Source organism: Myxine glutinosa, chromosome 1 (assembly GCF_964187855.1).
Source record: "Myxine glutinosa chromosome 1, kmMyxGlut1.1, whole genome shotgun sequence".
NCBI lineage: Eukaryota > Metazoa > Chordata > Myxini > Myxiniformes > Myxinidae > Myxine > Myxine glutinosa.
Genome location: NC_136261.1, coordinates 264,842,499 through 264,868,003, shown reverse-complemented (window position 1 = coordinate 264,868,003; position 25,505 = coordinate 264,842,499). Strand labels below are relative to the sequence as shown.

At 42.6% G+C, this 25,505-nt stretch overlaps 1 protein-coding gene across 4 annotated transcripts in view; it reads left to right on the top strand.

The window, feature by feature from the left end:
- The window catches only part of WDR75 (WD repeat domain 75), a 150,650-nt gene that overhangs the window by 72,390 nt on the left and 52,755 nt on the right, over nucleotides 1-25,505 (top strand). For all 4 annotated transcript variants that reach the window (XM_078786600.1, XM_078786596.1, XM_068131202.2 and 1 more), the window contains exons 7-12: nucleotides 2,541-2,657; nucleotides 10,170-10,255; nucleotides 11,373-11,531; nucleotides 13,064-13,123; nucleotides 17,188-17,300; nucleotides 21,248-21,423. In XM_078786600.1, the coding sequence (XP_078642726.1) occupies nucleotides 2,541-2,657; nucleotides 10,170-10,255; nucleotides 11,373-11,531; nucleotides 13,064-13,123; nucleotides 17,188-17,300; nucleotides 21,248-21,423 (711 nt within the window). The remainder of the gene's footprint in view (nucleotides 1-2,540; nucleotides 2,658-10,169; nucleotides 10,256-11,372; nucleotides 11,532-13,063; nucleotides 13,124-17,187; nucleotides 17,301-21,247; nucleotides 21,424-25,505) is intronic.

Genomic DNA, 25,505 nt, shown 5'->3' with positions numbered 1-25,505 from the left:
GTGGTTTTTAAGGCTTTTGTGTTAAAACAAATATGGCGGCAGAACCACATGACTGATGACGTCATCATTATTATTATTTTTTCTCCACCAATTTATCCCTAGATGATGCTCAATAAATTTCAACTTCATCGGATTTAGTTTTGTACTTGTCGAATTATGACGTCATAATGGAGGCACCTATGACATCATCATTAACATATTTTATTCCCCATAGAGAGTTCCTTACAATGAGCCATGTCTCATTTTTTTCTATGTGGCACTTTCGGAGATATAGAGGTGCAAAGTTTTTCGGTTTTTCCAAGATGGCGCCCATGCCATGTGACCGATGACGTCATAATTATGATTAAAAAATTCTACAGGTGGAGCTGCACCTATGGTGAAAATTTCCTGTCAATCGGATCAACGGTTGCAGAGAAAATCATATTTATTCTGTGCTGACAAACGAACAACCAGACAGACGGACAGATAGACACAAACAAACTCAAATGCAATACCCTCTCCTCTGGCGAGAGTAATAACAAGACATTTACTTGATGCAACCGCTCTAACTGCGAGATCGGCCATCACTTATCACCTGGGGGTTGGGTAAAAGCTCATCCCTGATAAATAGGAACACCTCATTGTATGAGTGACTTAGAGCCATCTTATACTGGCCTTTATCATTGTGGTCTTCATCAAATGTCGCACTGCTGGCAGGCCTTTCCTCCCCTTGTGTAGGATCTGTAGCACACACACTCACACAGCCTGTGATAATGCCCTTCAGCTGCTATGAGGTCTCTGCTGACAATAGTAAGTAATCTACTATCCATTTTCTTCATAGCTGCATTTCTGATGCTGACATCTGCTCACAGCTGTTGGCATTGTACAAGGGATTTTCTTGTTCTCTGTCTGCGAAGAAACTTGTTGGCTTTCTGACAAAAGATGCATTCCGCCTCATAAACTCTAGAGGTCCTGCTTGATCCTTGCCTGGATGATTTCCTAGAACTGGTATTATTTTCAGACTCATCCATCTTTCCTGTTTCGTGCTGATAGCATTAAGAAGTCTCATCAAGGTGAAGACATTGCGACATTTTCGATGATAGTAAACCGGTGGGATTTCTCCATCAGGTAAGGCGTTCGCCAGGTCCATAATTGGAGCATATTTTCTTATTCAGGCTGCATCCAGCAAAGTGCATGCTGCATTTTAAACTTTGAGAGGACACCAGCTTTGAGTCTGCTTCCTGGTCACAGCAATGGATGAGGCAATCCATGGGCAGCCGTTTTGATGGCAATGTGTTGCTTGTCTCACTAATGTCTATTTTAATTCAAACACCTGCAAAACGTGAATGTCTTTAAATATGATAATTCCGATTTGAGAAGCCTGATTACCTCCGCCACCAAAAGTGGATGGAGGTTATGTTTTCACCCCTGTATGGCTGTCTGTTTATTTGTTTGTGAACAAGATATCTCAAAATGTTGTGGACGGATTCGGAGGAAATTTGGCAGAGAGGTAGCGTATGTGACACCGATGAAATGATTAGATTTTGGTGAAGATGCGGATTCGGATCCGGCTAGTAGAATTTTTAAAAGTGATTCTTCACCATTGGGAGATTGGGCCAAAAACTATACATAGCAGGATATCTCAAAAAGTTATGGACGGATTCGGACGAAATTTGGCAGAGAGGTAGCGTATGTGACACAGATGAAATTATTAGATTTTGGTGAAGATCCGGATTTGGATCCGGCTAGTAGAATTTTTAAAAGTGATTCTTCACCATTGGGAGATCGGGCCAAAAACAATACATAGCAGGATATCTCAAAAAGTTGTGGACGGATGATTTTGATTAAATGTAATTCTGTATTGTGATTTTCTGGTTTACTCTGGGATACAAAACGTAAACTCTTCACCTGGAGGAGGTATGCTCTCTACTGAGTGCCATTCTATTTATTAAAATGCAATTACTAAAGTAATGGAAGGGTGGGATCTAAAAGCAAGTTTACATACATCCACAACAAGCAAATTAGAAACGGGGCTTCTCCCCCTAACATCATTACATCACTTATCTATCTTATCGAGATCTTATCATGATAGGAATTTATTACAGTGGTGCCACAAAAAAGTCACTCGCCTGCCTTTCCTGCCAACAAATGTTCCACAGTATCAGCTTCTCCTTGTGACTAAGAATACACACGTACACTGCAAGTCAAAAGTTTAAGTACACTTTTAAGTGTTAAGTACACCAGTGAAGTACCTAAACCTTTGGTAATGTAGATCAGCTACTAATTTTTTGCATCTAGGAGTAGTACAAGTAATTTATCACCATATAAGTTTTGCCACCCCTCTCTCCTTGGTGGTACCGACATCTCTTCTGGCCCATGGACTATTGTGGAAAACCTCGAAAGAATAACTTTTGAGGAAGCATTGTATAGGAAGAGTTCATAACATTGAATTGATCCCAAACAGTAATCAGGGATGTGTTTGCGCTTCCTTTTCCATTCTCCCATTTTCTCCATAACCAGATCTCTCCCTTTCTAATTTTGCTCTTGCAAATTCCTTTTAGGAGGCATCTGAAGGATATAAGTAAGAAGGGAAGGAACAACAAGTTTACATGCATTTGCTGCCATCCCATGGATGACTGCATTGCCACTGGTCACATGGATGGCAAGATCAGACTCTGGTAGGTGCCTCACCATAATCCTCCAATTGCTGGTAAATTAGACGGATGTCTTCCATTGCGTGATGCTGCATGAGGACTAGTCTTGTGTTTGCTGAAGGAGTTTTGTCAATGTGTGACCATTTATATGTAGGAAATGCAAAAATAATGCATGTTGATCCCCTCCCTCCTATCTCATGTTTAAACCTTTGAGTCTCCATTATTACAGACTTGCTTTGTTATTGCAAGTATTGATTCGTAGCTCTATCTATTTATTTATCAATTCCTTCTTTATTTACTGAATGTTTGCTTCAATGGTCATCACGCATCCTCTGCATTTTAATAATTTAAACATTCTACAAAACTCATGTTTGACACATCACTCACTCGCCTCTGCGCTGAAATACGTCAATAAAATATGTGACAACATATTTTAGCGAAATGCACTAGAGTTGTCTGTGAAGGTGAAGTTTGCACCTCTTACCATTTGACTGGGGCTAGCAGGGACCCACAGAACTCGTTGTTTGGGTAGTGTATAGGCAACAGAGCGCTGCCTCACATGCTCCTGGAAGTTTATGTTTACTGCTAACTAGTCACCCGCACACTTATTGCCAAAAAAATAATGTTATGAAATTGTTTTATGTTCCCAAAAATCAGACGTTTAAGTGAAACTAAATGATAAATTGCAAAATTAAAGTGTCAATGATGGTGATTGAAACTGAAAGCCACAATCGGGAAACAAACATGTTGTTTCATACATCTCCCTAAACCAAACTTTGCTAATTAGCGTTCTAGGGGCATCGCCTATCGTTTCCATTGGCATAATTTATGCTTTGTGATGTGAACAACAGTGATTAATCAGTAAAAATAAAAACGTTTTATTTCACTAGTGGATCGAAGGGGAGGGAGAGGGGGATGGGTGCCCCTGGTAATTCAATTTTTACATATAAGCCTATGTTTGTTGTAATCTATATATTAATGAACGATAAAAGGTTCATTTTATATTTCTTAAATTATTTATTTATTTATTTTAGTCCATTTAAAAGAATTTTTTTTCAAGCACAATTTTCTTGGGAACTATTAACCCTCCAAATGTCACTCTGGATCTGCCCCTGAGTTTATATTATCTCGCTATAAACAATGTTGCATGTGGGTTAGTCGGCCTGCAGCATGTTCAGTCACTCTCCTTATCTGGGATTGACTGGTGGGCAAAGATGTGCAGATAGAGTGGGTCTCTGTGGGTCTCCGCAAAGTGGGTTTTTGGCAACGTACAGCTGTCAGTGTGTAAAACACTGGTGGGAAACAGGACAGGACAAAGGGATTATGCAGTGTTACTAATTAACAAATTAGTTACCAGAATTGTTTTCTGAAATAATACACCGCTTTAATAATGAACGTTAGTACAATATTATTGGCCAATACGTCCTGTGTCGTTGGAAGGGCCGTGACCAAGAAAGATTTTTTTTTTTTTTTTTTTTTTTTGTATACTGAATCGAGGCTCGTGAAAGAGCTAACATTTATTTCACAAACAAATCAAACAGACAAACAAAATATATAAAAAGAGGGAGCGGTAGACAAGATGGGGAGAGAAGGGGAAGCACACAAACACAACATTTGAGAGCAGGGACATCGGGAGATGTGTGGGAGGGAGAGGGTTTGGGGGGGAGGAGGCGTGGGAAGGGGAGGGGGGGGGGGTGGGAGAAGTATAAAACACAAGGACACCAAGGACTTCCAGGACAGAAGTTGGTATTTCAAAAAAGTGGATTTGGGGTGAAATTAGCAGGGGTAGAAAAGATCAAGGTTTTGGATGGGGGAAGATAAGAGATGGTGGTGAGAAGCTGTTTTAAAGACCTGGAGGGAGGAGTGGGATTGAAGAGAGTGAGGGAGTTTGTTCCAGAGGCGGGAGAAAAGAGGAATGAAGGAGTGAAGGTGAGCAGAGAGTCTTGATTTTGGCAGTTTAACCATAAGAGGGTTGCAGGCAGATCTTCTGCGACCTGTAGGAATATTTGGGGGACAGAGCCCAGAGAGAGCTGGGGGAGTAAGGCCGGAGAGGAGTCGGTAGAAGACGGAAAGACCACCAACCTGCCTGCGGTGAGTGAGTGAAAGGCCGTTGGAGTTAGCTTCATCGCGGGAGATTCCAATGATTCTGAACGCTTTGGTTTCAACAGCGTGAAGACGAGCTAGGTGTGAGGCAGGATCACCAGCCCAGAGGGGAGAGCAGTATTCCATTGAGCTGCGGATGAAAGCCTTGTATGTGGTGAGGAGCTCAGGTGTGCCAAGGAAGGACTTCGCACGACGGAGGATGCCCAGTTGGCGACTGGCTTTGGAGGCCCGATTTGAAATGTGGTTTTCTCAGGAAAGATCGTGGCAGATAGTGAGACCCAAAAGCTTGAGTGACAGAACTTCTTGGAGAGGATTATTCAGAAAGTAGATGGGAGGGTTGTCCAGTCGGTCTTTTCGGAGGGACATCGTAAGAGTGTGAGATTTGTCAGGATTGAAAGACATGTTCCACTTGTTTGCCCAGTCTGTGATTTTGTCCAGATCTGCAGAGTGAGGAGGCTGCAGACTGCCGATCTGAGGGATGAGGAATGGAGCGACAGAGAGTAGAGTCATCAGCAAAGAGATAGAGAGGATTTTCAAGAGAGTCAGAGAGATCATTGATGAAGACCAGAAAAAGCACAGTGCCCAGAACACTGCCTTGGGGAACTCCAGCCTGAACAAGAAGAGGAGATGAGAGAAACCCATTCAGGGCCACACGTTGACTAAGACTAGAGAGGAAGTCCGCCAGCCATGCATGGAGATTTCCATGGATACCAAAGGGTGAGAGTTTGGTGAGCAGAGCGGGGTGCCAGACCGTATCGAAGGCACGTGATATGTCAAGGGAGACAGCTCTAATTTCCTTTTTGGCATTGAGGACCTCCATCCATTGTTGAGAAAGCAGAAGCAGCATGTCCAGAGTAGAGTGACCATGTCTGAAACCAAATTGATGATCAGAGATCAAGCCATTTGAGAAGAGGAAAGATTTCATATCCGAAGCAATGATGGATTCCATGACTTTGCTGATAATTGGGAGAAGGCTGACTGGTCTGTAGTTGCTGGGATCTGTTTTTGCACCTTTTTTGTGCAAAGCGGTGATGTTGGCTGATTTCCAAAAAATCTGATTATGCTTTAAATATGATTTTAACAATCGCTTTGTTTGTGTTTCACACTGAATGAAAAACGTAAAGATAGAGCATGGTGATTGTGATATATATATATATATATATATCTATATATATAAAGCAGTAAAGTATGTTTGTTTGTCCTCTTATAACTCGAGAACTACTCATCGCAGAGAAAACTCAAAGGCATATTCGGAATCAGTACGTCTCAGAGCAACTACAGCACACCTTAAATTTTAAAAAACTTCGGGTTTTAAAATTAGCGTATTAGTGCAGAAGCGCTAGCAGAAGAAGGAGGTAATCGAAGGGAGGGAGCGCAGCGCTCCCTCTAGCGCTTCGCAGCGCCAGCGCTTCTGTTAGCGTAATTAGCGTATTTCGGAACGTTAATTTTTCAACTTCATTATTCGGAATCAGTACGTCCCAGAGAAACTTCGTAATGTTAATTTTTCAACTTCATCCGATTGACATGGGACCAACGGCATGTGACGGAGAGTGAAACATACATGCTACATTTATTTGACGACAATGAGTTCCGACTTCCGGGTTCGTGCCGCCAACCCTGTTAGGCGCCTCTTGCGGCACACATGGAATTACCAGTGAACTGGTACTCAATTTGCCGACCTCGGTAGGATGACAGGCTGAGTCAACCCCCCTGGTGTTAAGGGGGAGGAGGAGGGGAGGGAGATGAGGAGGGGAGGTGAATGGGGGGGAGGGGGGAGGGAAGGGGCCCCTTCTTCCCCCGGGCACCCCCACACCCTTCCCTCCCCCCTTCCCCTCTTCCCCTCCCCCCTCCCCCCCTTCCGCCTCCCCCTCCCCCCTCCCCCCCGTTCCCCTCCCCCCCTCCCCCCCGTTCCCCTCCCCTCCTCTTCCCCCTCCCCTCCTCCTCCCCCGCCCGGCAATGCCGAGTACTTCTGCTAGTATATATATAAAACAGAGATGGTTGGCCGTAAGTCCGTTCGCGGTTATGCTGATTAGCTGGTGTGATGCTTGGTGCAATGTGATTGGCTCCTGGCAAGATTTAATAATGTATCGTATATGCATATTAAAAGCTGATATTCAAAATCGAATTCCATATTTCACAATCGGGACTCGTAGCCTAAATAATTATGTCAAAATCTAGTGTGAAATCCGAACAAAATTAGGAAAATGCGATATTTTAAAATTAATTAAATAAATGAATAATAGGCTCCACAAGACGTGAGGTAAAATGGCTCCAAAATTCATTTTTTTCACTTTTAAAGGTAATTATTTCATGTCTGATTTTAATTTACATCGTGCAGGAACATCGGTTGCGATCCTTTTGGATTCAGATTCGACTTTTATTATACACTTTTAACTTATAGGCCTACATACAACATGCAATCGCGGTTTGTTTAACAGTGTGTTAAGGGACGACTTCGGCAGACAGGATGACCTCTGAGGTACCCACACTCTCCTCCAAGCTGAATCTTAGACCAGCTCTTAGGCTTGAATCCCGACCCAGCTGTAAGCTGTCATCCTGGTGTTTCAGAGGCTGGGTGAATCATCGATGTGTGCCGTCCCACAGATGGGCGTTAAACTGGGCATCCCTTCTTCCGACATTGGTTGATGAACGTTAAAGATCCCCACGTTTTCCTTCACTAAGAGTGGGTGAGCTATCGCAGGCACAATGTACAAATTCCTGCCTGAACTACTGCTGGGAAGACAATGGCAAACCACCCAGTATAATTCATGCTCAGGAAGCTGCATTGGCGGCACAGACGCTCTTACAAGTATGGTACATCAGATATCAAATACAAGTGACAACTGAATACTGAAAGCAAAAAAAGAAACTTGAAGAGCAATTAAAGCCGTTTAAAAAGGATAGAGCACAGACATATGGAGAGGAGAGGAGAGGGGAGTGGTGCAAAGGGGAGTGGAGTAGCGGGGAGGGATAGGGGAGTGGAGGAGACAGAGGAGGTAGAGGGGAGTGGTGGAGAGAGGGGAGTGGTGGAGAGAGGGGAGTGGTGGAGAGAGGGGAGTGGGGGCAGTAGGGGAGTGGGGGGGGGGGGGTAGGGGAGTGGCGGTAGGGGAGTGGGGGCGGTAGGGGCGGTAGGGGAGGAGAGGGAATGGAGGAGAGGGAATGGAGGAGAGGGAATGGAGGAGAGGGAATGGAGGAGAGGGAATGGAGGAGAGGGAATGGAGGAGAGGGAATGGAGGAGAGGGAATGGAGGGGAGAAGAGGAGGGAGAGAGGAGGGGGATACTTTTGCTAGCTTTCTCTATCACTTGGGACAGTTACTCTTCCTAATATGATATATGTTAACCTCCAGTAACTTTGCAGTCATTACAAAGGGATTGCAGTGTTACGATTATATTTACGATGTTATTGTTATTGTCAGTATTATTATTAAAGTTACGTAGTTATCTTTACAAAAACGATATTACTGTATCAAGAAATCGAGGCGAATTCCTTACTCCTGTGGTTATCATTACCGTACACTGCTTCTCATTGAGTCATGAACCATACACCGCTTCAATCCAGTAAATGTGCAGTCACGACAAAGGAATTGCCATGTTACGATTATATTTACTATATTATTATTAATGTTACATTATTGTTATTACTCCCGCCAGGGAGTAATGCATTCGATCGTGTCCGTGTGTGTGTGTGTGTCCGTCCGCGTGTGTGTGTTCGTGTGTTTGTGAACAAGATATCTGGAAAAGTTCTGAACGGATTTGGATGAAAGTTGGTGGGATGATTGCCCTTGGGATAAGGAAGAATTGATTAGTTTTTGGTGAAGCTCAGGATATTATTCCGGATCCAGGAATTTTTTGAAGGATTGTTTACCATTGGAAGACAGGGCTCATTTTTAAAAAACATTATCTTCTATATATTCTTTATTTAACATTGTGATATGAAAATAGTTTTCATATTTGTTGTAAATGTAGTTTAAACTCGTGGTTATGCGTTAGAGCGGTTTATTTTGTTAGCAGCGTCGTCTTCAAGGTTCTTCTTTTTTTTTTTCTAATAAAGACATATTCTGTCATTTTAAAACCACCAAAGTGTGTATTAGGTTTCCCCGTTTCATAAAATGCATCGTTTGATACGTATAATGCTTTAAAACTTTTTTTTTTTTTTTTTAAACCTCAGAAGAGATATCAACATTTACCTCAGCGAATGTCAACCGCGGTGTCAGTATTTAATGAACTTATAAAGACTTAGGTGACTTATAAGTGTGACCAGCATGTGCACGGGATTCTTCCCAGAAGAATGAGTGGTCGCATTAGCTTGTACGACTTAAAATGAGCGAGTTTTGTTTTGACGTTTGGGCCAGTTTTACATGATGTATCCCTAAGGAATGAAACGAAAGTTTTTCCTGGCTTACAATTTTATTTGAAGTCACACATGCCTCAAAATACACTCACCTATATGGAATTGAACGCTGAATCCGAAAATGTAAGTGAAATTGCCTTGTTTTTTTTAAACATTATCTTCTATATATTCGAAATATATATCTGTGCAGTGTCTGTCTTGTGTTGTCTTGTCTTGTGTTGTCACTGAACTACTCCCTCAAACTTTTGTGAAATCGTACTATTCCAACTTTACCCACGGCGGGAGTATGCGCTCTACTGAGTGGCGTTCTAGTTATTGTTGTAAATCAATACTCAGACCTCTTTCAAGTAATGAGGTTTTATTGAACTATATCTCCACTCATCCTACAACACAAAATAAAGCACAATCATCAGCACTACAAAGGAAGCGATCAAAACAAACATCTCCTCCAAGCCACCCGCAAGCAAGCAATTGCGTACCTGTTAATCCCGTTGGTCTCTTGGCACTAAGGTAACAGAATGCCACGAGATCGAGCGCCAAACAGTCCGGACTTATATAAACTCCCTCAAGGTCGGCCCTCCGACCAAACCTCCTCTTCAAGCTCGAGACATTACATCATATTTCACCACAATTATTATTATTATTATTATTATTATTATGAAAACAATACTACTGTATTAAGAAACCTGGGCTAATTTGGCCAAAGCGGCCTGAATGTGAGGCCTAAGGCATGGAGCCTAAGGCCTATACGTACTGTGTCGTTGCAAGGCCTGTGACGCCTATGCTTTCCATATTTTATGGTCATTTTAACAATTGCTTGGTTTGTTTCACACTGAACAGAAAAGGTAAAGGTAGGGCATGGCGATCATGAATATGACAGGTTTGACGATGTGTTCAGCCTGAACTTCATGAAAGTCAAAATGGTGGTGAGTGGAGTCGGCCTTACTACGCCGTGATGATGGCACAGACGTAATGACGTAGCGTGACGGACAGACAGAAAACTGCCGCTACTTTTATATGTAGATTAAGTTTTCCTTTTGCTTTTGTTTACATGAAAACCTTTTGGTTGTTTTTTTTTTCAGGAGAAATGTTCAGAAAAAGGATTACATCGTGTCTATGTTCCATTGGCATTCAGATAAAGTCCAAGACTTAGCATTTTCTGTAGGAGGTATGTTTTTGTTTTATTTGTTTTGTTCTTTTGTTTCAAAAAAAATCAACAACATTTTCCATGTTTTATTTGTTCTGGCGGAAATGCTCACTGCATAACATACTGTGTGATCTTGTTACTTTAAACACGTGTTACCATAGTATCCTTGAAATGGCTGATTGGAAAGAAAGGGGGCAGAGGGTCTGAGTGTGGTTGAGACGGAGAGATCTGGCATGGGCCACATTGCAAATCAGGGCAGTTTACAATGGTCATGTGGTTTTCTAAAAAAAATTCAATCGCTCTGTTTTGGAGGGCCATTCAAATTTAAAGCATTACTTTACATTAAACATATTACAATGCTAGTGCTATTTTATATACATATCCCAACAATTAGTATCTTCTCAGAATACTTCAGCCTGTGTGTTAATTGAGACTCATATTTGAATAATCATGCCATGCCATATGATGCGATGTGATGTTGGTTGAACGACTTTTTAAAGCTGGTTCTCTTCCTTTAAATTTGCAAATACTGTACTGTATTTTATCTGCTTTTAATAGAAGGTAATCCATAAGATTTATTCCCTGAACCACCAACCTTCTCCACATGTTAGCACCCAGCAACTAGGCCATTAGCCAATAAAACATTTATCTTAAGATAAAAAAAAAAACATGGAAGAGAATCAACTTCCTGCCATTTGTTCACACAATGATGTTACGTTGTGTAGCCACTCAGAATCAGAAATGGTTTACCCTGTCTTGAAACTGCTGTGATTTTTCTATTTGAACCCAAACTTGAAATCTCCAAGAAGAATTAATTTATCGTCGCAGACGAGCACCTTGATCACTACAAAGCACCATGACATCAAGGACAGTTCAATATTCTTTTTTTCCTGATAAATGGTGATATAACTGTGAATAGTTGATTTGAATGTGGATGCTTTGGTATCATTCGATGTAGTATTTGCGAAGTGTCTGTCTGGTTTATGTTGTGTAAAGCTGGTATTGTCTCTGCTTGTTTCTTTTTACCCATCTGGCAGTGGGGGGAGGGGTGAAGGGTGGGAATGTAAATTCTCTCGATGTAAATGTCTATCGTATTTTATTTTTGTGCAGAACGTCAGTGTCTGGTTGTCTGTGGCAGGTCAGAGTCTTTTTACCGTGGGGATGGAGGCTGTTCTAGTACAGTGGTGCTATGGTTCTGAGTCGGAGCGCCATTTCCTTCCTCGCCTTGGAGCTCCAATCCAGCATGTGGTTCCATCTCCATGTGGAAGTTTGCTGGCCACGAGCCACACCGACAATAGTAAGCTGTACTCAGGATTGTGGCCTGTATGTTATTGTTTAAAGATGTTTTTTGTTTTTTTTTGCTTTTTAATGCATTTCCAAGAATAACTGAGTACAGTTGGGACACATGATGTTAAAATGATGCAGAGATTGTCAAATTGTTAAAACTACCGAAGCACAACCAACTTTATTTTATTTGAGAACAAAGGCTCAGTATTTTATATTTCAACCAGAGTGGCTCAAAACTGGGAGGAAATATGTCACCGTTACTGTCACGAGAATGGAATGGTTTATTTTTATTATTTTTTTCATACATTTTCTAAAGCTCGTAATGGAGCTGGCACACACACACACACACACACGGACACGTTGACGAGACAAACACTTAACACAGCCACTGAGCTTGGGTGAAGTGCTGTCACTGCCATCACTTCCCGGGATACTCTGGGTCCCAGCAACGCCGTAACAATGGGGCCACCTTTCTCACCGCATTTAGTGGGGCATTTCCTCAGGAGAAATTTCCTCCTCCCCTTGGATGTCAACTCTATTTTGGATTGTCCGTTCTCTATCTTTTTAAATGCTGAACGTCAAGCAAGGAAGCAGCATGTACTATTTTTATAGTCTTCGGTATGACTCAAACCAGTCCAAACCGGATTGGTGTTTTTTTAGGAGACACCATCTCCTAACTGGACAGCCCTTAGCTCCCTTTGGGAGCTCATTTGCCGTTTGTCAGGTGTTGTTTTTAGTCCTGGCAGGGTGTCGCAGTCACCCTCCCTACTCGCAATGCTAGTGAGGGGTGTTGGTAGTTCTTTGATCGATTTCTACACAATTGCAGGTGGGAGTCTTCCAACCTGGAGTTTATTCAACATACCACAGCACAAACCACAACTCAGGGCCTCCCTTCCATTCACTCCCCTTCCCATTTATACCCCCACATCCCAGAGAGAACCTCTGCAAATGTTCTTCCTTCTACCACTTCTGTACAGTCAACAAGTGTTTTCTTAGTTCTTCTAAGTCCAGACGTAACGAGAAAATTCTCGCACCTCTGCAATCATTCCATACAGGTCAAAAGCGAACCACAATGCTACTCGTATAACATGTTCCCCTTTTACACAAAACTTTTTTTTAGACCATAACTCACCTTCGCAAACATTACCCAATCATCTATTTTGACATGATCACGATCATCTCAGACACTGCCCAACAGACACACAAGGAATTGGTGTTCATTTTCCAAGCCTTGATTTACCCCTTCAGGAGAGGTGTGGAAGAAGAGCGGTTGTGTGGCGAGAGTGCTAAGATGTAAGCAAATGCAGAGGTACTTGTGCTCCTTTGGCATTCAAAATTTTGCAGTCTATGCATTATTTTAAGGTTTCAGTTTATTCAACGTTTTGTTTGTTTACCTTCTTCTTCTTCTTTTTTTTTTTTACACTCGGTCTTTCACACTGCCATATCTCTGTCTGGATATTCCAACACAGTGATTTTATTGATGTGGACATGGATGTGTCATAATAGTTATACAGAACTGACTCTACTACATTTGCTTTGCAGAAATCGTACTAATCCACAGTTGCTTGGATGTCGCTCACATAATCCAAGGTCTTGTTCATGGTGGGTCCATTCATTCACCTTATTATATATAATATAAACCGGATTCATTTTTCTTCTTTTTTTTTTGCATTGCGGTGTATTTTAATGACTCCTCTGCCATCTGAACATTTGTGATTGAACTGTAGTTTTTTATTTATTTTGTCTTTCACAAAAGTTGATGAAAGTACATATTGTGTGCTCTAGTAAGGTTCCGTGAATAATTTGGACAGAAAATTATTTTCTCTTGTTAGCCAGCTTTTTCATTCGGTGTGAAACACAAGCAATCCGATTATTAAAATGACCATCAAATATCGAAAGCATAGGCGTTACAGGTCTTCCAACAACACGGTACGTATAGGCCTTAGGCTTCATGCCTTCATGCTTCACCTTCGTGCTGCTTCGGACAAATTAGCCCAGGTTTCTTAATACAGTAGTATCGTTTTCATAATAATAATAATAATAACGTTAACAATAATAATATAGTGAATATAATCGTAACACTGCAATTTCTTTGTCGTGACTGCAAAGTTACTGGATTGAAGCAGTGTATGGTTCATGGATGACTCAATGAGAAGCTGTATACTAATTATCGCGGGAATAATGAATTTGCCTCGGTTTATTAATACAGTAACATCATCTTTGTAATAATAATAATAATAATAATAATAATAACGTTAATAATAATAATATACTAAATATAATTGTAACACTGCAATTCCTTTGACCTTGACCCCGCCCCCACTTTCCCACCCGCCCCTCCCCCAAAATAGGTATTTGCTCTCTTCTCCAAAACTACACACACTATTTTGATGAAACCTGGTCATAAGCTGCATATCTGATGCCTAACGAAGGTGTATTGACCACAACAAAATCTGCGCTCATAGTGGGGGTTTATGGGGGAGGGGAGGGTTTAACCCACCAAAATAGATATTTGCTCTATTCTCCAAAACTACACACACTATTTTGATGAAACTTGGCCACTAACTGCATATCTGATATCTAATGAAGGTGTATTGACTGCATCAAAATTTGCACTCATTAAAGGGGATTATGGGGGAGGGGGACTTTGACCCCCCCCCCAAATGGGTATTTCCTCTCTTCTCCGAAACTATACATACGATTTTGATGAAACATGGCCACAATATTCATACATGATGCCTAATGACAGTGTATTGACTGCATCAAAATCATACTCGTCAAGGGGGATTATGAGGGGTTTGGGGGTGTTTGACAAAACGCTTCATATCTGATGCCTAATGACAGGTATTGACTGCATCAAAGTCTGCGCTCAGTAAGGGGAACTACGGGAGTGTTTCAGACCCCTAAAAAATAGTTATTTTCCCTCCTCTCCGAAACTACACAAAGGATTTCAATGAAACTTGATCACAACCTTCATCGCCCATGATGTACCAAAGTTTGTTCACTGTATTAAAATATCAGGGTCTGAGGGGATTGTGGGGGTTTTGAGTGACTATTGCTCCTGATCCAGGTGCGCTTCAGGACCAGTGGTCCTATTTATTTTTTTTTCTCTCTTTTTGTAACTGTTGTTCTCAAGTTTAGTTTGAGTGCAAAGCAGATGTGGACAAGATTTGCATTTTGAGATGCTTTCTAGTTTTTGTTTCTGTAATGTTGCACACCATTTATGTTTTTATTTTCAACTGTCATGTAATTTCTGAATTATGATTGCTAGCAACGGTACCTGCCCTATGGGCGGGGCTTCAATTGGGAAGCCCAAATGAAAAGGAAAAATACCAGAAATTAAAGGCTTTTTTTATTTTAAACGATTCATATAAACATCCGTTGAATCATATAACACGCAAATCATCAAAATCTAAACAGTACATGGCGCCCATTTTGAAAAAAGATTGAATTTTGCAAAACGGAAGCGGCCGCTACACGTCTTTCTCAGTCGCACGTTTATGTGTGAAGAGGGCGCGCCGAATCTAACACGGAAGCGGCCGCTACACCTGTTTCTCAGTCGCTTTGGACACGCTGCCATGTTACTTCGGAGCCGCACGTTTATAAAGGAAGAGTTCGTTAGGAGTCTATCTACTCTCCTGGTACGTAGAATAAACATTATTTGTAGAATTTCAACAAAAGCCACATCACTGTTCATATCAGTAAATATTGTTGTGGATATGAGAATGGTTTTTTTGTTGTTGTTGTTGTAGTGTAAATTGTTGTATAGATCACCCTTTGTAAATGTCATGATCCTTGTAAATACCTCCGTAGTGTAAAGGTCAAAGGGCGTCTCGGTAGTTATTCCATAAACACCACATTGCAGGACCCGATAAAACCCTTGTTCAGTAGCTTATATCTTATTATGTGTCTTAGGGTAAGGCTGTGTCTCCCATTAATTTAAATACTCCATTGCACCAAGTGAAATAAGAGTAGATCCCCTTTCATTTCATTTCAATGGCCAACTGCATTTTGGGCGGTTTTCTTCAACCACCATTGGCCACGAGGCAGGGTTGGGGAAGAAAGGCGGGTCCCCACCTCGTCAGAGAAGGGAGGAGTGAGCCAGCCCCACTCGACCAACCATGAACAAGGGGTTTGGCTTGAGAGGGCGGAGAGAGAACGTTTGGGGGAGGTTCAAAAAGGTTGAGGGGCGGGGCCTATATAACCCGCGGCGGGATGCCCCCAAAGGAGACAAGAGAGATGAGACAAGCAGATGAGTCCAAGAGAGGAGCTGAAAGGCTCAGAACAGAGCGCGTAGAGAGGTCCATGACAAGAGCTGAGTTGGTCGTCCGGGGTGGTCAGTGGTTGCGTTGAGTTGTCGGTGGAGAAAGAGTGGTTGGACCAAGAAAGAGAGAGGAGAGAACCCGTCACGCCAGACCCCCCACCAGCGCGTCGGCTCCACCAAGCAGCTCCGACCCGTGATCCCGCACACACGACAGGCTCGGTGGCATCAGCGGCCGTCGAGGTCCAGCCCGACGTCCCGTGCGGGATCAAGCTCCAGCCAGCTCCGTGCCGTCCTCCCCCTCCAGCCACACACCTCCTTCCAATCCGGTCAATCCACTCTGCAATTCCCCGCGTGAGTCTGTGTCTTCGTTTGTTCTGTCCTGGGTAGTAAGTAAGCCTGTTAGATAAGCTAGTATTTTCCCTGTGTCTCTAAAAGCTTCTGTATATTATTTTATTATCTTTCCTTCTCCTTGGTTACTTTGAGCCTGTAAATAGTAATAAATAGTAATCGTATTTCAAACCTTTCTTTGCCTTCGTCTTCCTTTTCTTCACATCCGTGTCGTCTTAGTCTTTTCCCGATTGAATAGCGGTGGCGCGATACGGCCAACGTTTGGGTAAATCGGGTTTAGTCAGGGAACAACTGTTCGGCCGCGGTTATACCTCCGCACGGTAAAAAATAACATCCTAATCCGCGGACCGTAACAATATTATTCCATCGTGTTTGGAAAAACTGGAAAATCGGAAAACTTGGAAAAAATGGAAAAACAATATAGCCTATTTTACTCCCAGGGGTCCCAGGAATACCCACCCAAAATATCGTTGCGATCGGTTGAGCCGTTTTTGCGGTACCTTCGAACGGACGGACAGACTTTTGGTGAATTCTCGTAAGATTATTGTATTTGAGGTTAATCGTTTTTGTCTTTCTCTTATAATCACCTAATCTCAGGGTCTACTAAGATCAGTATTTTTGGCAACAAATCCAATGTATTTCTTTCTGCTATATTCCGGTATTCCTTATTTTCTTGCCTCCCCCACCCTCCACTCCCCCTCGCCCTCTTCCACCACCCACATCGCCCTTGAAGCCTGGTATTGGCTTAACAGTTAAGGTTGCTGGCTTGAGATCTCAAGGTCTTGAGTTTGAGCCCTATCATCCCGTTGAATTAACACCTGGTGGGTTGACTCGGCCTGCCATCCTTCCGAGGTCGGCAAAATGAGTACCAGCTTACTGTGAAGAATGATCCATTCAAGTATCCTGTGTTGGTGTGGTGACCCTTCCAGGATTGTGCCCAATAGCTTGGGAAACTGCTTCCATCGCTGGCCCAATGCATCTGAAAATGTGAAAAAGAGTGGTCTTCTTCAACGCTTTTGTAACAGGGGGCTGATGTTTCTCTCCATTTTTTTAGGGGGGACAAGCACAGGTGTTCTTTTAGATCCCCGCACCAGAGCATTGGTTCTTAATGGAAAGCCTGGTTGTCTGCAATTTTACTGCCTGCACACTGACCAACTGCTATATGATGTAAGTTGAGATATTGTCTGTATTATTATGGCTTTCCATTTTCAAATGGATGATGTATTGTTATTCTTCCAGTTATTATTATTAGAGGAACAAGCAATCCTGGCTGGTATCCTATTAATTCTGTTCATATTATCATTAGCGCCCGTTGGACTTATGGATTTGGATCATGTGAACGGGGGCTTATGGATTGGGTCTCGTCCGTCCATCTGTGTGTGCATCTGCAACCATATCTCGGAGATTTATGGACTGATTTTGTTCATACTTGGAAAAAAGACAATACATTATGGTATACATATGCACATCATTTTGTTTCGCGATGCGATCAAAGATTGCCTACCAGCAGCCATTTTAGTTGTAAAAAAAAAAAATCCGATATTTAACACGTCCTCAACCATTTCTCGGACAGGCATTTACCGATCTTATTCAAACTTGGCACACAGATAATAAATGAAGAGTTGCCTATGCACTTAATTATATTTTGAGATCAGATCCAAGATGGCCGACTGGCAGCCATTTTGTTACTTAAACGTGTCCCCAACCATTTCTTGAACATGCATGGTCCGATTTTGTTCAAACTTGGCACCAGCACAGTACATGATGGCATACAAGTGCACTTCACTTTATTTTGTGATCTGATCAAAGATGGCTGATTGGTAGACTGGCAGCCATTTTAGTTGGGAAAAACCCAATATTGACCACGTCCTCAACCATTTCTCGGACATGCATTTACTGATCTTGTGTTCGAACTTGGCACACAGATAATGAATGATGGGTTGCTTATGCACTTAATTATTTTTTGAGATCAGATCCAAGATGGCCGACTGGCAGCCATTTTGTTACTTAAATGTGTCCCCAACCATTTTTTGACATGCATGGACTGATTTTGTTCAAACTTGGCACAAAGACAATACATGAGTATACATATGCAGAAGATTTTGTTTTGTAATCCAAACAAAGATGGCTGACTGACAGCCTTTAACTGTACAGCAAAATTACTAAAACCACAGGGGATATGACATTTTATGTCTTTTTATTCTTCTTCCTCTGATTCTTCTTCTTCTTCTTCCTCTCCTTCCTCTACTTCTTCTTCTTCTTCTTCTTCTTATTATTATTATTATTCACTACATGAAAAAATTTTTTAAACCTCTTCTCTGAAACCGCTTACTGATCGATGCGAAAGTTAAAATGTGATTCACGACCCACAGGGAAAATAAAGATTGATTAACAATAACGTCATCTGTCATGTGGTCTGGCAGCCATATTGGATCAAAACAAAAACCTTTAAAATCTGAAAACTTTTAACCTTTAAAAAAAAACTTTAAAACCTTTAAAATCTATCTGAAACTGCTTAATCAATCAATGCAAAACTTTAAATATGTGATCAACTACCAAAGGGAGAAAAAGCTTGATCACAAATGAAGTTCCCGGTCATGTGGTCTCACAGCCATATTGGATCAAAGGGAAAACCCTTTAAAATATTTACTGAAACCATGTAACCAATCAATGCAAAACTTTAAATATGTGATCGACTAACCATGCGAAATGTATACCATATTGATTATAATGACGGTCATGTCATTTAGGGTCAACTGGAATTGATAGCATAATCACTGGAACTGCCGCTTGGGCTTGGGCACCAGCATCACCTCTCTCAGTTTTTAATTATTATTACACTCACCATATTGCATTTTAAGTCTGTTTGTTTGTTTGTCTCTTTCTTTGTCTGTTTGTTTGCCCGCACAGAATAAATATGATTTTCTCTGCAACCGTTGGTCCGATTGACAGGAATATTTCACCATAGGTGCAACTCCACCTGTATAATTTTTTTTAATGATACTTATGATGTCATAGGTAACGTGGTATGGGCACCATCTTGGAAAAACCGAAAAACTTTGCATCTCTATATCTCAAAAAGCACTGCGTAGAAAAGATTGAGACATATCTCATTGTAAAGAACTATCCATGGAGAATAAACCTGGTGAATGATGATGTCATATGTGCCTCCATTATGACGTCATAATTCGACAAGTACAAAACTTCATCCGATCAGGATGAAATTCCTTGAGCATCATCGAGGGATAAATTGATGGAAAAAAAAGAAGTGAAACCGGGGTTGTTATAAAGGTGTGTGTGTGTGTGTGTGTGTGTGTGTGTGTGTGTGTGTGTGTGTGTGTGTGTGTGTGTGTGTGTGTGTGTGTGTGTGTGTGTGTGTGTGTGTGTGTGTGTGTGTGTGTGTGTGTGTGTGTGTGTGTCGGGGTTGTATCCAAGGGGGGTTGTATCAAAGCATGTCCAATGAAAGCGGGGTTGTATCAAAAGCGGGGTTGTGGGAAGGCGGAGAAAACCGGTCATCATTGCCAGCAGTTGGAAAGTGGCAGTTCTAGTTTCTATTATTATTGCTATTGTTATTACTAGGGCATGCCCGTACTATATATATATCTAAAATTATATCCCCCCCCTCTATTTACATGAAATGGTTTGGTTCATGAAATGTTTTGGTCCATTCGCAACGCCAAAGCGAACGGCGAACGCTTTACATGAAATGGTTTGGTTCATGAAATGTTTTGGTCCATTCGCAACGCCAAAGCGAACGGCGAACGGCTTGCGAGTACAGTGACAATCCCCCCCCCCCCCCTCTATTTACATGAAATGGTTTTAATTAGTTTTAAAACATAGTTTAACGCCAACATAGCGGCAACATAGTTTGCCAACGTGAAATAAATGAATACGCTCTCAAATGTGCCGTCCGAGGCAGAGTGTGTTCGCCACGTTCGGCACACGCGATAGCTCGCTGCTCTCTGATTGGTTGAATCGTTTTTTGGACATAGCTCGGTAAGTAATTGTCCGATTAATATGAAACCTTGAAAAGGCACATCCTCGGGTCCCCAGCAATATACCTGGCAAGTTTAAAGTATATCGGACCCGTGGTTGTCGAGAAACAGCGGTCACAGACAAACAAACAAACAAACAAACACACATACAGAGATTACTGGAATTATAGATAGATTATTATAGCCAATTTTTGTTAGCCCAATAGCACCTAAATGGCTTAGGCTACAAATGCCAAATTTGCATTAAGAACAATGGATACTAGTCTGAAGTTGTGCACTTGGTTATGCATTTTTCATCTTAAATGACTTTTAATGGTCCTTTTTTTTTCATAGACTTTTTCTTGTTAATGCGTTTCAGGGAAAAACCTTGTGTTCAATCAAAGTACAATTTAGCAAGTGGATCATGAGTTCCCTGAATAAGCATATTTCAAATTAGGTCACTGACCCATTTTATTAATTTTGCAAAAGATTTATGTTCGCATAGCTAATGATGCATTTTGGGTTGCCTTTTGCAAGCAATTTATCCCTGATCTGACCGTCGATCTATTTTCATCAATTACATCAGTATTGACCTGCTTTCTTGATTTTTGTAACCTATTTTTGCCCCTTTCATTACCTTTTCCCATGCTCATGTATCTTAGATGTCACAGAAGAAACATCTTGGCAAACTAGATCATGCACACCTTTTCATGACCTGCCCTGACATTTGACCTTTTTGTCCTTTACCTTTTAGCATATGCGTGTCCTATCAGCTTGGGCATCCTAGAAGCCTTTTGCAAACTGTTACAATGACCTCTATCACCAGATCTGATATTTGACCAATGTTGCTAATTAGGTCACCATGACATTCTACCTCAATTCCATCTATTTTGCCATGTCTCTACTCTTTTATGTGCTGATGCACCTTAATATCTGTCAGGGTAGTCAGATTTGGCGTTTGAAATTGAAATCCCTCTTTATTGTTGACAGTACCATTGTAGTATATTCTAATTGGGTTTGTTGGATATGTAAAAGTAAACAAAGCTTATGTTCAGCTAACTAGGTGGCTATGGAGTATTGGAGTATTATCCTGTCTCGTTTTGGACTCATCATTCTTGTGTCACCCAAATTGATCTCCAGTTGGATGTGGTACAGCAAGAGCACATATTCCCCAGCAATAACAGCCAGATTGAGGTAACCAAGGCTGATTTCTCCTGCTGTGGCTCCTGGCTGGCAACAGTGGAACAACGAACCTGCAGCCATACGTTGCCTGAGCTGCGGTTGAAGTTCTGGAGTTTTCAGGACAAGCAGCAAAGGTGCCCTATCAAATGCCAGTCTCTCCTTTGTACTCACTTCCCCACTATTGAAAATTGAGAAACTATGTCGATGAGATATTTGTTTACTTAACACTCATTTTGGCTTTGTCTTGATTACCTTTAAGCAGAGAACCTGGAAGTGGTATCCACAGTGCATTTAGAAAGTATTCAGACCCCTTCACTTTTTTCACATTTTGTTATGTTGCAGCCTTATGCTGAAATCGTTTAAATTCATTTTTTCCCTCATCAATCTACACTCAATACCCCATAATGACAAAGAGAAAACAGGGTTTTAGAAAGTTTTGCACATTTATTAAAAAGAAAAAACTGAAATATCACATTGACATAAGTATTCAGACCTTTAACTCAGTACTTAGTTGAAGCACCTTTGGCAGCGATTACAGCCTCGAGTCTTCTTGGGTATGATGCAACAAGCTTTGCACACCTGCATTTGGGGATTTTCTGCCAATCTTCGCTGCAGATCCTCTCAAGCTCTGTCAGGTTGGATGGGGACCGTTGGTGGACAGCCATTTTCAGGTCTCTCCAGAGATGTTTGATTGGGTTCAAGTCAGGGCTCTGGCTGGGCCACTTAAGGACCTTCACATAGTTGTCCCAAAGCCACTCCTGCGTTGTCTTGGCTGTGTGCTCAGGGTCATTGTCCTGTTGGAAGGTGAACCTTCGGCCCAGTCTGAGGTCCTGAGCGCTCTGTTTCAGGTTTTCATTAAGGATATCTCTGTACTTTGCTCCGTTCATTGTTCCCTCAACGCTGACCAGTCCCCGTCCCTGCTGCTGAAAAACACCCCCACAGCATGATGCTGCCACCACCATGCTTCACCGTTGCGATGGTATTGGGCAGGTGATGAGCGGTGCCTGGTTTCCTCCAGACATGACGCTTAGAATTAAGGCCAAACAGTTCAATCTTAGTTTCATCAGACCACAGAATCTTGTTTCTCACAGTCTGAGAGTCCTTTAGGTGCTTTTTTTCAAACTCCAAGCGGGCTTTTTTTTTTTTTTTAAATACTGAATCGAGGCTCGTGAAAGAGCTAACATTTACTTCACAAACAAATCAACCAGACAAACAAAATATATAAAAAGAGGGAGCGGAAGACAAGATGGGGAGAGAAGGGGAAGCACACAAACACAACATTTGAGAGCAGGGAGATGTGTGGGAGGGAGAGGGCATGGGGGGAGGAGGCGTGGGAGAAGTATAAAACACAAGGACACCAAGGACTTCCAGGACAGAAGTTGGTATTTCAAAAACGTGGAATTGGGTTGAAATTAGTGGGGGTAGAAAAGATCAAGGTTTTGGATGGGGGAAGATAAGAGATGGTGGTGAACAGCTGTTTTAAAGACCTGGAGGGTGGAGTGGGATTGAAGAGAGTGAGGGAGTTTGTTCCAGAGGTGGGAGAAAATAGGAATGAAGGAGTGAAGGTGAGCAGAGAGTCTTGATTTTGGCAGTTTAACCATAAGAGGGTTGCAGGCAGATCTTGTGCGACCTGTAGGAATATTTGCGGGACAGAGCCCAGAGAGAGCTGGGGGGGCAAGGCCAGAGAGGAGTCGGTAGAAGATGGAAAGACCACCAACCTGCCTGCGGTGAGTGAGTGAGAGGCCCTTGGAGTTAACTTCATCGCGGGAGATTCCAATGATTCTGAATGCTTTGGTTTCAACAGTGTGAAGACGAGCTAGGTGTGAGGCAGGAGCACCAGCCCAGAGGGGAGAGCAGTATTCCATTGAGCTGCGGATGAAAGCCTTGTATGTGGTGAGGAGCTCAGGTGTGCCAAGGAAGGACTTCGCACGACGGAGGATGCCCAGTCGGCGACTGGCTTTGGAGGCCAGATTTGAAATGTGGTTTTCCCAGGAAAGATCATGGCAGATAGTGAGACCCAAAAGCTTTAGTGACAGAACTTCTTGGAGAGGATTATTCAGAAAGTGGATGGGAGGGTTGTCCAGTCGGTCTTTAAGGAGAGACATGTGTCTGTCACTGAGTTGAGGCTTCCGTCTGGCCACTCTGCCATAAAGCCCAGATTGGTGGAGTGTTGCAGTGATGGTTGTCCTTCTGGACGTTTCTCCCATCTCCACACAGGATCTCTGGAGCTCAGCCAGTGACCATCGGGTTCTTGGTCACCTCTCTTACCAAGGCCGTTTCCCCCGATTGCTCAGTTTGGCTGGGCGACCAGCTCCAGGAAGAGTCCTGGTTGTTCCAAACTTCTTCCATTTAAGAATTATGGAGGCCACTGCTCTTGGGAACCTTCAATGCAGCAGAATTTTTTTTGTAGGCTTCCCCAGATCTGTGCCTCAACACAATCCTGCCTCTGAGGTCTGCAGGCAGTTCCTTCGACCTCATGGCTTGGTTTTTGCTCTGATATGCATTGTCAGCTGTGAGACCTTCTCCAGATAGGTGGTGGCAGCATCATGCTATGGGGGTGTTTTTCAGCAGCAGGGACTGGGGGACTGGTCAGCGTTGAGGGAACAATGAACGGAGCAAAGTACAGAGATATCCTTAATGAAAACCTGAAACGGAGCGCTCAGCACCTCAGACTGGGCCGAAGGTTTACCTTCCAACAGGTCAATGACCCTAAGCACACAGCCAAGACAATGCAGGAGTGGCTTATGGACAACTCTGTGAAGGTTCTTGAGTGGCCCAGCCAGAGCCCTGACTTGAACCCAATCAAACATCTCTGGAGATATCTGAAAATGGCTGTCCACCAACGGTCCCCATCCAAGCTGACAGAGCTTGACAGGATCTGCAGTGAAGATTGGCAGAAAATCCCCAAATCCAGGTGTCCAAAGCTTGTCGCGTCATACCCAAGAAGACTCGAGGCTGTAATCGCTGCCAAATGTGCTTCAACTAAGTACAGAGTTCAGGGTCTGAATACTAATGTCAATGTGATATTTCAGTTTTTTATTTTCAATAAATTTGCAAAACTTTCTAAAATCCTGTTTTCTCTGCCATTATGGGGTATTGAGTGTAGATTGATGAGGGAAAAAATGATTTTAAACGATTTCAGCATAAGGCTGCAACCTAACAAAATGTGAAAAAAGTGAAGGGGTCTGAATATTTTCTGAATGCACTGTATGTTTGCTCATTACAGATGATTCACTACATGACCAAAAGTATGCGGACACCCCTTCTAATTAGTGGATTTCGCTATTTCAGCCACACCCATTTCTGACAGGTATATATAATCAAGCACACAGCCATGCAATCTCCATAGACAAACATTGGCAGTAGAATGGGCCGTACTGAAGAGCTCAGTGACTTTCAACGTGCCACCGTCATAGGATGACACCTTTCCAACAAGTCAGTTCATCAAATTTCTGCCCTGCTAGAGCTGCCCCAGTCAACTGTAAGTGCTGTTATTGTGAAGTGGAAACGTCTCGGAGCAACAACAGCTCAGCCGCAAAGTGGTAGGCCACACAAGCTCATAGAACAGGACCGCCCAGTGCTGAAGCGAGTAGCGCGTAAAATCCATTTGTCCTCGGTTGCAGCACTCGCTACTGAGTTCAAAACTGCCTCTGAAAGCAACGTCAGCACAAAAACGGTTCGTCGGGAGCTTCATGAAATGGGTTTCCATGGCCGAACAGCCGCACACAAGCCTAAGATCACCATGCGCAATGTCAGGCGTCGGCTGGAGTGGTGTAAAGCTTGCCACCATTGGACTCTGGAGCAGTGGAAACGCGTTCTCTGGAGTGATGAATCACGCTTCACCATTTGGAAGTCCGACAGACGAATCTGGGTTTGGCGGATGCCAGGAGAACGCTGCCTGCCCGAATGCATAGTACCAACTGTGAAGTTCGGTGGAGGAGGAATAATGGTCTGGGGCTGTTTTTCATGGTTTGGGCCCTTAGTTCCAGTGAAGGGAAATCTTAACGCGACAGCATACAATGACATTCTAGACGATTGTGTGCTTCCAACTTTGTGGCAACAGATTGGGGAAGGCCCTTTCCTGTTTCAGCATGACAATGCCCCCGTGCACAAAGCGAGGTCCATACAGAAATGGTTTGTCGAGATCAGTGTGGAAGAACTTGACTGGCCTGCACCGAACCCTGACGTCAACCCCATCAAACACTTTTGGGATGAA